We start from the raw sequence: 14,483 nt of genomic DNA, 5'->3' as shown, positions 1-14,483 counted from the left end.
TTCCTGAATAAAAAAATCTTTGTTCATGATCTTGTATTTGATGCTTTCTGCCACTAGATGGAGCCATATAAATTAATATTGACGAGACAGAAATCTGAGTATGGGCTGCACGGTGGTGCTGTCACCTCACAGCTAGAAGGTTCCTGGTTCAGACGTAGTGGACCTTCCTGTGTGGAGTCTGCATGTTCTACCCGTGAATGCGTGGGTTCCCTCCGGGTACTCCGGCTTCCTCCCACAGTCCAAAGACATGCTCGTTAGGGTCACTGGTGACTCTAAATTGCCCGTAGGTGTGAATATGAGTGTGAAAGGTTGTCTGTCTCTGTGTGTCAGCCTGTGATTGACAGGTGACCTGTCCAGGTTTAACCCCACCTCTTGCCCAATGACAGCTGGGATAGACTCCAGCCCCCCTGTGACCCTGAACTGGATAAGCGGTGTAGATAATGATGGATGGTTTATGTATTTTATTGAATGCTCATATCTGTAGTGTGATGTGCCTTTATGGTGCTGTATATTTTAATGACACTGTGCATGTAAAGCTAACGAGGGTCAACAGTTAAACACTCATTCACTACGTACAGCTGCACCGTCCCCATCAAAGGTAACACATTTTATCAGCTGGCAGGTCAGATCTGCACACACAGCACAGACATGATATTGTGTAATTTTAGCAACATCAGCAGCCTCTGATCAACAGTCACGTAGCACAGACATGCTAAGGATCATTGCTCACAGTTTGGCAAAGAGAAAAGAGGATCTGAGTTCACACTTAAAACCCAGTCTATGATGCAATGTTATTATAATGGAAGAAACAGGCGAGAGATAATAATATCCAGTTAAAGCTGCTTTTTAATTTGAGGTTTTCTGTCGTGGTGAACACAAGGTGAGTTCTAAGGGGAGATTTAAGTTGCTATAAAAGTTAATTTTTCTCCCTTTGATGACTATTCTTATAAAAAAAACTGGACTTTAGCCGAAGTGACTCTGACTCTAAATCAAAGACATTTCCAGCAGCGTCGGTCGCCTGTGCTCTGCTTTAACTTGAATTCATGGCTTTTGATTGTGGATGTCACCTGATCGTGGAGATATGACCCATAAAAGCATAAAAACGTGCCTAATAGCAACCAGTGAATGAAAGAGGAGAATTTATGCTCCCTCTTATTAACCTCTCTGGCTCGTCTGTGTAATTCACAGAGCCCACAAGAGGACAGGAGGACTGTGGGTAACAAGTAGAGGTGACCTGCATGCACACACCTGAGGCCTTGTCTCTCCTGCAGCCTGGATGTATCAGATTAACTCCTCGTGTTTATCACTGAGCAGAGACACGACCGCGCACTGATTGGTCCCCTTCAATGCATTAGCTGCAGAGTGTTAAAGGAACCTTTGGAGCCTGTCAGAGTTTCATGTGGAGGTTTGAAAATGAACACAAGCCAAACATCTGCTAAGCTCAGGTTCGTTACAGGATGCACTCTCTCTCCCATCGTCTGCCCAGTGGCTACAGCATGACTACGGAGCCATGCTGAGTGATGCAGCGGCGGCAGATGGGAAGTTGTTAAAGTGTACCCCCCCCCTCCCTCTGGTCACACACGTCCTCTCTCTTTGTTTTGACCCCGTCCTCCACATTCAGAGAGTGAGGGAACCTGGAGGCATAAAGTCATGGCTTCATTAGATGTGAAGCTCACTTCCATTAGAGGCAAAAAAAAATCCAGTTTCGGGGCTTTTTCTATCTTTGAAACATTACGGAGCGTTCAGAAGGAGACGGGAACATATGAAACAGAACCTCTCTGCGCTCAGACAAAGCTCGGTGAGAATGTAAATTGATTTTGTGGCTTCACTCTAATCAAAGCTTCTTTTTACACCCATATGAAAGCTTATTAATAAAAGCAGACTTAATGGAAAATCTATCAGGCCTAAATTAACTGAAACTCAACGGCTCTTTGAATAAAATGTGCAGGGTGCGTTCTTCAGTTTCTTTTCTTTTTATCTCCTCGTGTGAGTGCATAAGAATAGATATTTAATATCATAATACAGTGACATTACTGCGGTGAAGTAGCTCATTACAAAGTGTCTCCACCTCTAAAGTAACAATAAAAATGTGTGACAGTCACGTCTCCTCCCTGAGGGGAAGAGCTCCAAGAACACGGTGTGAAAATACAACTCATACAGGCTGTAAATAAAAAGCCTTGTTGGTGTTCAGTTATAACCAGTAATGCATTTTATAGACGAGTCAGCATGTCGGTCACTACACAGTGATGTCATGAGGTATCTATATAAAGTCATTGTAATGAGTTTACATGTAAATAAGATGTATTCGATTTGGATGCCAAAACTTTATTTGGCATGGGACACCAACCGCCCTGAAATGCGTCACACATTAGGATGCCAGGGAGTTGTCTCACTTTGTGTTATTGTTATGTAACCATCCTCATCTCTGAATACAGGAGTTTACACCTGAAATTAAACTGCTGTTTTCTCATATAATCAGACTCAGAGAGAAATATTGTGTGACCTCAGTTTTGATATTTTTTCCATTTGGTATTAAAATCACCTCATTAGAGGAAAACTAGGGCTGTGTTCGAAATGCCGTACTACATACTATATACTACATACTATATACTACATACTATATACTACATACTATATACTACATACTACATACTATATACTACATACTATATACTACATACTACATACTACATACTATATACTACATACTATATACTACATACTATATACTACATACTACATACTATATACTACATACTACATACTATATACTACATACTACATACTACATACTATATACTACATACTATATACTACATACTACATACTATATACTACATACTACATACTATATACTACATACTATATACTACATACTATATACTACATACTACATACTACATACTATATACTACATACTACATACTATATACTACATACTACATACTACATACTACATACTACATACTATATACTACATACTATATACTACATACTGCATACTGCGTTTGGCGGTAGTCTGTAGTATGGAGGAGCTTTTCATATTCATTTTGCAGTATGCTACGCCAGGCGGAAGTAAACAATAACTGCTGCTTCTTTAGCTATAGCGCCCCCTTCTGCTGGAATGCTGCTGCGATCGTCATTTCAACTGCCGCTGTGAAGTTCCAACGCTTTGCATTGTGGGATACAGCAGGCGAGGTAGAGTGGTCCGATGCACACTGGAGATTTTCTCAGAATCAGTACAACATCCGGGTATTTTTGGCATACTTCACACTACATCTAGGCCACATCAGTATGTACTGTTAGTATAGTATGGCATTTCAAACACAGCACAGGACTTTGCTGTGTACCTGGTCACCTGCCCAGATCTCCTTTATGTCCTGCCTGCAGGCCATATGAGGCCACCTGTGCCAAATTAGAGAGACTGGAGCCCTCAGTTCTTGGATTTCATACACCAGACTATATTGTACATATTTCATATAATACTCTTTTGGATGACGATGATTATTTTGTTCTATTAAAGTTTCCCGACAGTAGGAGTGCTGCTGTTCACTTTGTCTATTTTCATGTCTACCATAACGTATGCGACCAAGACAAATTCCTCACGTGTACACCTGCATGGCTATAAACACAGATTTGTGTTTTTTTGTGGTTAAATCAAAGGATGGGAATTAAAAAGGTTTTCCATAAAAACATGTTGCAGTCAGTATTAATGTGCTTTAACTGCTCCCTTTGAAACATTGTGATTCAATATATATAATCTCGAAGATCTCAGTTTCGTTGTCTTTGGCGCCCCTATGGTGATTAACGGTAATTGCAGGAGCACACTTCCCAGATATCCAGACAGTGCTGCATGTGTGACGTCCACGGTTGGCTCCGGTTATAACTCTCGATTTTCCTGGCTGACGGTCGCTTTCCTTTTCAGACTGTTTGCTTCATCTGAGCGTCGAGTTTGTTTCTTTTTCTTTGGATTTTTTTGTCGTATATTTTATATTTTTTATTATATTTTAGTATATTTTGTTTGTTCAGCCATAGTAGATTACTGTTTACTCACAACACTTGCAGAGAGCGGAAAAGCAGCTGCTTAGCTCCGCCTACCCTCTCTGGCAGACCAACCAGTCACTAACTGGGCGCCGCTTGGGATTTTTTCAGTCCATAATAATACTATATACTGCAAAAGGCTTTCATCAGTGGGCCATAGGCTCAGTCACCATTGTGTTGTTGTTGTTGTTGTCAGAGATAGATGGAGACTTAACAGACATTTATTTGCATGAAAATCTTCCAGATTATATCTTTAATGTTGAGTTTGACTTGTGTCTCAGTTGGGGATTACACTCTCTGGTCTCCCTGAAATGGTTTGATCCAATTAGGGGGGGACCAGGAGAGGTATAAAAAGATGTTTATGCATTGACTGGGGAAGTTGTTGTTGGTAGCAGCCTGCTGTGAGGTTTTGTTTTCTCACTTATTTCACAACTTGTTTGTTTCCTGTTCATCTACCCTGGACTCTTGTTTTTGCTCTTTTTCTTGCCATCTTTGGTTAATTATACAACATCCTGATCCATTCTTTCAACCAACATCTTTTTAATCACCACCAGTGTAACTTCCCTCATACCAGATCACATGAAGAAAAGCCTGAATTTAAGACCACACTCCCAGCCGTAGTGTCCCAGTTGGGCGCCAGAAACTGCAATCCAGATATGATGCAGACGACCAGATCTTTATATCCACTAAACCTGACATTTTTGTTTGATGTTTCAGGCTAATCTGCATGAACAAATAAATATTTCTGTTTATTAAACAGATGCTGAGGTGAGTGCACCTTTAGATTCTTGCACTTTAATGTGATAGTGATATAATAAAGATAAATAGTCACCGCACAGAACACAGTACAGGTTCATTCTCTTGCATTAGTCCTTACAGCCTCTGTCAGTCGTCTCCTTTTAAAGGTGCGACCGGGTTAAAAAGTGGCCTCTCTCTGCGGAGCTGTAGCTTTCCACAGCTCATCTCAAAGTCCTTCTTAGTGCCATTTAACGCCTGCAGACTTCCTGTCCTTACATCATAGCGGTGTGCACTCAGACGCTGGATGCGATAGTTCACTATCTGTGTGGTCAGCTCCAACACGGTGGGAGTCTCTATGATCTGAGGCATGCTGATCCCGGCGCTGAGGAGGCCCCTGAAGCGCTCTGACAGAATCTCTTCAGGGTAGTAAAGCAGAGCAGGACAGCTGAGGACGATGTCCCGCAGCTCGTCCTCGGAGCAGCCCATCGTGTCCTGGGAGAACTCCAGTGTGCGTTGCATACTGTCAGGGTTCAGCTCGGTGACGAAGCCTCTGAGTTTGGAGAGGAGGCGGAGCAGCTCGGCCGTGCTGAAGCCCCAGTCTCTCAGGAACAGCAGGTTCTGCCTCAGCACCTCCGGAGGCTTCAGGAGCACAAACGGGTTCTGACTCAGCAGCTTCTGGAGCCAGACCCTCATGTTGGCCTCCTCCCCTCCCAGCTCCTGGTAGGCCTGCTGGAGGGTCTGCACCATCAGCTGGTTCTGCTCCACTGGCCGGCTGAAGCTCTGTGGAGCGCTGGCCATGAGCTTGGTGACGATTCGCTTATTGAGGTTTAGGCTCTGGAAGTACTTGATGTTGTCCCGCTGGCTGTCATGGTGACTGGAGGAGGTGAAGAAGGATGCAGGGAATTTCTCGATGATCCCGACCAGCTCTCTCTGGTTGGGGCACACGGACATCCACAGCTCCCTCTGAGCCTGCACCTGCTGTGGGGGACAGAGGACAGACTCGGGGTGGACGACGAGGATCCGGGCGATGATGGAGCCGGACGCTCCCATGTCCCTCAGCAGGTCAGCCACCTCCTTGGTGTAGGCGGGGGTCTGATGGAGGACCCAACCCTTCAGCTTCCGGACCTTCTGGACGTCCACAGACAGGTCGTACAGAGCCTCGACGGTCTGCTGGTTCTCTGCTGAGCTCAGTGTCACACATGGCCGCAGGTTCAAAGGCAGAGCGGGGACACGCTGGCACCGCAGGCACAGGGATGTCGCGATCAGACGCAGCATTGAAGTGAAGTCCTGAGGATGATCAGCTGTGATAGGAAGAGAAGAAGAAACAGATTGTTAGCAACAACCAGGCTGACAGCAAACGACCACTTCATTAAATAAAATCTAATACTTCTAACAGGACCCAACTCAGTCAGAGAACAAGTGAACTCAATGCTCACAGGTTGAAAACAAATATCACCAACATGATTTTAGATTCAAATTTTCGTTCTCATTTTATCACGGCCATTCAAAGCTCCTGTGAGGAGTTGTTAGCTGGTTATCAATCAAACTTAAATTAATCCTAATTCCTCAATATGAGCTACAAAAGCAAACCAGACCACCAGGAAGAACACTGATTATTTCTAGGTAGTTATTTTTAATGCCTGTAACTTTTCAGTGAGTGACAAATTTAACTGTGAAAAAGAAAGCAGGAGATTTTTCATCAGAAAACACAACACACACAAGAACAGGACAAGATCAGCAAAGAGAGGAGACGTGACAACATAAGTTTCATATTATAACTGTATTAAAAATCAAATCAAAAGAACTTTGAAAAAAAGAAAGCGAGAGGGCGCACCGCTTTGTCCACAGGGGGCGCCACCATCAGCATAAACTTCATCAAAGTAGCTTTAAAGCATCTTTTCATCTCAGGAATATCATTTAAGTCTAATCATTGTAACGAAGAAAGATGCTGGAACATTAACTCACACTTGAGTCACTAGCTTTATAGACTATTGTAAGTTCCTTTTTACTGGATTACCCAAAAAGCCTTTAAGAAAAATACAGCTAGTGAAGAAAGAAAAAGGACCACACAACCCCACTGCACTTACAACCTGTTTCTTTAGGGCTGATGTTAGTGTTATTTTACTTATTGATAAAGCTTTTAATGACCTTGTTCCTCCAGCCATCAGGCATCGTTATTATGTTCCAGCCAGATCACCAAGGTCCTCTACTGGCTTTCTTTTAAATGTCCTTAATGTGTCCCATAAACACACAGATGAGAGTTCCTTCTGTCAGAAAAGCAACCGCTCTGTATTTCAAAAAGGAAATTAAAGAACTTTCTTGAGTTATGTTGTAACATAAATTATATTCATGGTGTTTTTATTTTGTCTTTTTGGCCGATTTGAAACTTTAACTGTTGTTGTTCAATTAGTTTTTATTTTCTGTGTGTTTGTTCATGTGAAGCACTTTGGGCTGGGTATTTGTAAAGGGGCTGAGTTCACACGCTGATCAAACACATCTCTGTTAATACAGTCATTGATCAAACGTTGCAGCAGCTGTGTAGAGCTCTGTAAGACAGAAGTCTAGCATGGCCAGTCATGTGCTTCACTGAGGACAGAGTCTGAAGCCATGACTCTCATCTTTATATTGTTTGTTCCACTGTTCACATGAGTACCATGCAGAACAATATTTTCCTCCCATTATGCACAGCCACGGGTCATTTCTGGAGCTTCCTGCTGACTTGACGCTGAGCCACACAGACAAGAAAAGCAAATGTAATGCAACCAAACACAGTAGTGATACTTTTACACTTCATTTTTAAGTATTAAGGTAGTACTGAAGAAAAACTCACTCATTCTATTCTGAAGCTGGCATGTTATTTATGTGAAGTGCTCAGCAATGTGTAACCTAATCTACCTGCTTTAACTCAGGTCGACCCTTATGTGTACTTTTTGTGTTATTTCTGTTAATGCCACTTAGGTATGCCACCATCACACAGAGGATTGTGTTTTTATTGCACAGCTGCTGCCTGGTGTTTCACTGGGGAAAGCATGAGCCAACCTGTCCCAGTAACGTTAAAGACCCGTTGCTAACGATAATCAGCACGCGTTGTCAAATGCAATATAAAGTGCTGAATAGTTACTGACGGAACTTTGCTGTCACGTTAAGCAGAGTTAATAAATATTAACGTCTCTTCGGAGGTTTCGTGGATAACTAGTCGGCGATTTCAAAATAAAAGTCTTGATGAATTAACTCATGCTAGGTGTTTAGCTGGCTAGCTGGCTAGCTTCTAGAAGAGACAAAAGCAGTCCCGCCCGCCCCTGGCACTGCGGAACATCATTGTATTTAACACAGTGATTAAAGTTACTGTCAGTTACTGTCAGCAGAGAGGTGTACATGTGTTGAGGGTTTAATAAATATGCTCTAATGTTTAAAGAAAACTGGTTACCTTTAGCAGCGGTCACAGGATGTGACGTTGTGTTATGAAACTGATTTCTTCTTCTACTGTTGGCTAGTGTTGTCTTCGCAGCACAGCGCAAATCAGAGGCGGTGGTACGCACTGCAAGCAGCACAGATAGGACTTCATAAATTAAAGGGTGACCCTGAAAGAAAAAAAATATCGAAAATGTTCCCCCGATGTGATGTGTGATTTAATGCTTCGGTTACCTCTTTCCCTCTTTTCAAAGCTCTGTTTTTATCGCTGCCCATATGTCCAGTAATTAAATATTTTTGGAGAAATCTGTGTCTCCAGCAGCAGCGTCTCAAAAGCCAGCAGCATACGGGGCCCTGATGAGGGTAATCAGCACAGGGCTGAATTGGACCGAACACACGGAGAGTTTTCTCACAGTTGGTGCCTAATCATGACGCTTGATCACCTGCTCTGCAAGCTGTTCCCTCTGCTGGGGGGGGGGCTGGGTTCATTATAGTTTATGTACCAGTAAACAGATGATACGCCTCAGAGGAGAACAGGTTGCTGCTTCTTTCTTTTTCTTTTTCTGAACACGTGTTGACAGAAGTGAGCGTGTCATCAGAGGAGCATATAATCTTCTTATTAATAGTGAGTGTTTAAGACACACAAAGAAACACAGATTTGTTTTTTCACGTCTCTCATGGGAATCAAGTTTCTCTCTCATGGAAGAATAGTAATAAAACAACATGTGGGTTCGCAGAGTCAACAGAGTCATTCACGCTTCTCCTACCTGCAGTCAACCTGTGAACAGCCTCCATGGCTTCATGTGAGGGTTTGTGCTAAGTCACGCGATCGCAATCTCCCCTCCCTCGCAACAGTGTTCACGTTGGCTGTGCTGGAACGAGGAATGAAATATAAAAGGTGAAGACACAGGATCTATGAGTCCTTCTGATAAATGTGTATGTTTGACTTGTCCAGACTTGAAGCACAGATTTAACTGCCACACACACTCTGAGGAAGGAGAAACTGTGTTCATGTCCACATCCACTGAAAGTCAGAGAACTAAAGCCTCCACAGGAGGCATGAAGGAGAGCAGATGTGAACATATTTGGTTCTGCTTTGAGAAAAAGTAAAACAGGCTTCAAAAAACTATTCAAAATTAGTTTCAGTTGTCTGCTGAGATTGTGGTTGCATCTTTCACAATCTGCCTCATCCTCACCATTCCCGCTTCATGAAGAGACTCTCATGTGTTTTCCCAAAGTTCTTCAGTTTCGCTGACCTGCGACACACATTTCCTTATAAAGTAAACAGCGTAATTTCCCTGCATGACATCAGATCCTCCACTTGACCCACTTCCTGCACGGGTGTAAGAAGCACGGTGTTTCCCGGTCAGGTCAGTGTCCTCTGTAACCAAAACGCCACAGCGAGCTCCAGGAATTTAAACAAAGAGAGACTGAGTCAGATAACACCGGAGCGCCCATTGAATCAGCCTCAGATAACAAACCTGCCATTGTTTCATGTTTCAGCTCACTTCAGATTACAATGGACACACAGGATGTTTTCCTCTTGTGAATTCCTTGTTGTGCAGCGTAGACGCCTGCATTTAACCTTTGTTAACCTTTGATTGTAACAAAGTGAAAGAAGTGTAGGTTTGAGCTGGACAGAGCTGCTACCTGCAGCTTTATGGAGAGAAGGAGGCCACTTTAATGGCATGAGTCATAATGATTGTGTCCTGTTTTCCTGCGGATTAAAGCCAGCTTTCTGTTGGTGGTGAAATATTAACTTGTCAGGCAGCAGATCAGCCAGGACAAAATGTGTTCTTATCTATCATAGCTTGTTTGACTTGAGGGCTAAAAACAGGACTTACCTTTGTTTTACAGCATCCTGTGCTGCTATCATATCTCAGCTGTTGTGCAATGTGAAACCTCGACTCCCTCCTGCTGATGAAAAGCAGATTAAAGAATCTTTTGAGTGAAAAACACAATGAACAGAGAAATAATCAAATACTCCTAAGTTCAGATCCATGCGCTCACAGAGCTCTTTTACAGAAATGCAATCAAGCTTTCTTGAGAGTTGCCCCAGAAAACATGTGCACATTAACACTCCCTCTTCAACACACCCACAGCCGAGCGAAAACCAGTCCAACTGCACAACAGCACAGCTAATGATTAACCAGCAGCAGAACTTTTATTTTTTAAACCTCTCTGCTTTTGTTTCGTCTTATTGGTCGTCTCAGACTTGACAAAATTTCATCAACAACTTTAATGACTTCAACGACTCTGCTGTCACTCACGGAGCGACTTGACATGTCTGTGTGTGTGTGTGTGTGTGAGTGTGAGTGTGTGTGTGTGTGTGTGTGTGTGTGTGTGTGTGTGTGTGTGTGTGTTCGTGTGTGTGCTGGAAGAATGTGGAGGAGGAAACAGAGATCAGCAAGAGGCGGAACTAAAGTGACTAACTGAAGTGCACCAGATTGGCTGTAAGAGCTCCTCAGAGTGTGACAAACGCGACTGAACAACATGACCAGCATGAGGCTTTTGGACTTTTTGCTTCTCCTCCTCCTCCATCAGGGCAGCAGCGAGGAGGCAGAGCTGCTGTTCAGAATGGAGGGCAGCATCATCGAGCTGGGTTACTGCTTTGGATCAGATTATCTTGTTGTTTACCGATCTGGTCCAGAGGGAGACCAGCTGCTCGGGAACTCCTCAGCTGACAACCCGCCCTTCACACTTCCTGCCGACCTCCAGGGCCGCATCCGCATCAACAAAGACATGCGCCTGCTGGGGCTGCAGATCTCTGAGCTCACACACACCGACTCAAGAATGTACAGGAGGGAATGCTGGCAGAACTCGATGCAGGTGAGCCGGCACACACAGCAGCTCTGCGTGTGCGATGACGAGGTCGAATCAACAGAGATCATCATGAACGAAGGAGCTGAAGGGACAGAGCTCCTGTGCAACAACACCTCCATTAGTCAGGAGGGAACGACCGTACGCTGGTACCGGGAAATGCACCCGTCCTATAAGCCCACTCTCTTCTTGGACAGCAGCGTGTCGCTCGACCCGCTGCTGGAGGAGCTGCAAGGGGTCGTGGAGGTCAGAGAGAGCGGGGCGCGGCTCCTGCTGAACAACAGCCTGTTAAATAATAATCCCCACTTTTACTGCTCGGTGATCAGAGGTGAGAAGTGTGTCAGTTTCCAGAACATGTTCATGCCAGACCGCAGTGAGAGCAAAAACATGTTCTCCTCAAAGGGGGACAGGGTGGTGTTAAAGTGTCCCTCTGATGGGAACAACCAGCTCTGGGAGACCCCGCTGGGGCATCTCGATGGTAACAGCGCGAAGAACGAATACATGTACTTATCGTTTGGTGACAAATCAAAGGACTTCTCGTTGGTGATTCCTGCAGCCTCTGACGATCACAGCGGAGATTATTCCTGCATCTCTTCTACTCTGGAAGTGCAGTACTCGCTGGCTTTCTGCCCCAGGAAGGAGTCACAGGAAGTAGTTTTCACTGAAGGCAGAGACGTCTCGCTGGACTGTGATGTTGGCGAGAGTTTTCAAAGCGTGCAATGGTACCGCCTCGATCCGACAGGTGAACAGGAACTGATCCATGACTCCAACGACCAAACGGTTCCCGTCCCGCAGGACTTGATTGGCCGTCTGAATGTGTCTAAGGCTGGCTCCTCGCTGAGCATCTCCGACATGGAGGCAAGGGATGGAGGTTTGTACTGGTGCCTTGTTTTTGGAGGCCCTGTGTTTCTGGAGGACGATCATGAATACAAAGAGGATTACGATGAGGATTATACTACTGAGGATGAATTCGGCGATGGCCAAGACTGGCTGGACACAGACAGGTGCATCTTCAAACAGGTGATCATTCTGGCTTCAAACAAGACAACAAGCATCACTGAGTCAGAGCCTGCGACCTCTGAGTCAGAGCCTGCAAACTCTGAACAAGGGATCGGAAAGTTTGGCATCGGCCCGACAGCCGCCCCTGATGTCAGCGCGCACGGTGTGGTGGCCGGGCTGGTGGCCGGGCTGGTGGGGCTGGTGGTGGTGGGAGTGGTTGCTGCAGTGATTGTAATAAAGAAGAGAAAAAAGGCCCCACTGAAGCTGAGCGACGCAGCCGTGCAGGCTGCACTAAACCCGGAGGACACAAAGATGAACATGGAGCCTGGCGTCACTGAGAGTTTAACTCATGATGATGACAATGGTGCTTAAACGCTTCTGTAAAGCAGCTCTGAGGCCTTTTATACCCAAGGATTTTAAGTGTGCTTTGAAATCTGCTCTTTAATGCTCACTGTGTCATATTTATACTTCACTTTGAGGTGGATGCTGTGTTACACGTTTCTCCTCAGTGTCTAAGAACAAATACGGGATGTGAAACTGTGCCATCTTGAAACTTCCTTTTTCGAAAATCCCCCAAAGTAACCAAATATAACAGATCAAAAAATAGAACAAAAAGAAACATTAGTGACACAGTCTCTCTGGATATGCATCTCACTGCACAGTGCAGTGTGATAGGATGATTGTGTTGGACTGATAGGGCCTGACAGGGTGGTATGGCTGTAATGTGACGTTAAATGATGACTAAAAACCAGTCAGGCTGCTCTGCTGTCACCAGACTGTTCGGTGCCAATGAGAGAGCTTGAAGACCAAAAAGTCCCTGAAGCTCTCGCATCACAAGAATCCAAACAACAACAAAGACGTTCACTGTGTTTCACTAGAAACGATCTTAAGAGCAAGTTAAGAGCAGCAGCGCCGATCAGGTTTATGTTAAGCGCTGACCCCGTCTTCTTTCTCTCACTGAGTTTATAACTTCTGATGTTAAACGACAAAACTTAAAGTTACTTTTTATTGCAATTTCTGTGCAATTTATAAAGCTTAAGGCTAGCGGTTTAGCTAACCCACATCCAGCTGACACAGATCAACATTTATTTCAGTCCAGTTTTATTCTCCTTTTAGCTTTTTTCCTCTTCAACAAACCCTGAGGGAAATATTTGTATCTTAAGTTGTTAAATCTTCAGCAATAAGTTGACCATGTTAATCTGCCGTTTCTTGCCTGGCAGGAGGAGAACAGTTTTTAGAGTTTTCTCACTGAAAATCTGCAGGAAATGAGACAATGACAGAGAGCCGAAACGTTAAAGTTTCAGGCTGTGAAACGATTACATCAAAGAGGCTGAAACACCTGTAAGAGCTGGGTCACCTGCACGGCCCGGTCATGATTCCTTTTTGGGATTAACGCAAGAGTTTCAGGTTTTTACAGTTTTCTGATCAAAATGATTTTGTAAATTTGTATCATTGCAGCCCAATGACAGCAGAGGATCAACAAAGCAAACATGTTGCACATTTATATTTATTGTGTGGTTTTATGTGCATTCCTCCAAAGATCAGGATGAAGCAGGACTTTCAGCTGCTTAATTGTCTCACCAAAGGGAGTCAGGAGAATCAGAGGAGCAGGTTCAGCTGCGTCCTCTTCTTTGATGTGCCACAGAACAAACACAAACCACACTTTACAAATGCACATGTTAAAGGATCTCACGTTTGTGTGTGTGCAAACTCCCAATCTTTGATCCAAACATACCTCAGGCTATCTCATGGAGCGCAAACTGAAGTATCGAATCAATATGAGCTGCAGCTGCAGAGCGAGTGAAGCTGCTGCAGAGTCAACTATTGATCTGATGATGCAAACACAAACTGAGATACAGTAGGATATATGAAGAGGTGATATCTGTTATCAATGAGCTGACTGTGATTCTCATTGATTCAGTTGTGTATTTTATTATTCCTGATTTACAAGGTGCAGCTGCAGCATATCCGTGTGTTATTGTGTCATGCTCAGTATTTCAAGTCTGTTTTGTATCAAACTGACATCAGTGTAAATAAATGAGTTCATATGGCGACGCAGACGATGCTTTCTTCATCATGATGTTCATGCTTTGTTCCGTTAACTTCCAAACTGGGGATGAAAATGTTTCATTCTCGTATCACTCAGAGTTTCTATGCTGCAGGTTAGCTACTGAACATAAACTGTGATCTCCTCTGCAGTGAAGCCACAGACAAACACTCCTGCTCCCGCTCAGCTGGGCCTGGACACGCTCCTGCTCTCCTCTCACATGCTGAACACAATTTAAATCCAGCGTCAATAATGTACGAGACACGGCCTGATGCCCTCGCTTATCTCACAGACTTCTCTATATATATTGTGTCATGTAAGCTTTAAAAAGTGTGGCAAGAGTCTAAGATTTGCATGAACAGAGGGTCTTCAGCTTCACTATCATGAGCTGCTGCACGCAGAGTCGCACACACAGCCCTCGTGACCC

General features: G+C 44.1%; 1 protein-coding gene across 2 annotated transcripts; it reads right to left on the bottom strand.

The window, feature by feature from the left end:
* Nucleotides 1–4,229: 4,229 nt before the first annotated feature.
* mterf2 (mitochondrial transcription termination factor 2) lies at nucleotides 4,230–10,103 on the bottom strand. 2 transcript variants are annotated; one of them, XM_069687024.1, is made up of 2 exons: nucleotides 10,035–10,103; nucleotides 4,230–6,080 (listed from the first exon to the last, which is right to left on the bottom strand). In XM_069687024.1, the coding sequence occupies exon 2, from the start codon at nucleotides 6,052–6,054 to the stop codon at nucleotides 4,927–4,929; it is 1,128 nt and encodes a 375-aa protein (XP_069543125.1). In that variant the 5' UTR covers nucleotides 6,055–6,080; nucleotides 10,035–10,103; the 3' UTR covers nucleotides 4,230–4,926. The 2 variants fall into 2 exon arrangements, with proteins under 2 accessions (XP_069543125.1, XP_069543126.1); XM_069687025.1 differs by lacking the exon at nucleotides 10,035–10,103 and adding an exon at nucleotides 8,207–8,245.
* Nucleotides 10,104–14,483: the final 4,380 nt, after the last annotated feature.

Source organism: Semicossyphus pulcher, unplaced genomic scaffold (assembly GCF_022749685.1).
Source record: "Semicossyphus pulcher isolate SPU_LCO1_2020_fin unplaced genomic scaffold, fSemPul1.0.p SCAF_8, whole genome shotgun sequence".
Taxonomy (NCBI): Eukaryota; Metazoa; Chordata; class Actinopteri; order Labriformes; family Labridae; genus Semicossyphus; species Semicossyphus pulcher.
Note: the sequence above shows the minus strand (reverse complement) of the source record. Positions and strands in the feature narration are given on the sequence as shown.

What these genes read in the sequence shown, in the direction of transcription:
- mterf2 (XM_069687024.1), bottom strand. Translation starts at nt 6,054, where the DNA reads ATGCTGCGTCTGATCGCGACATCCCTGTGCCTGCGGTGCCAGCGTGTC.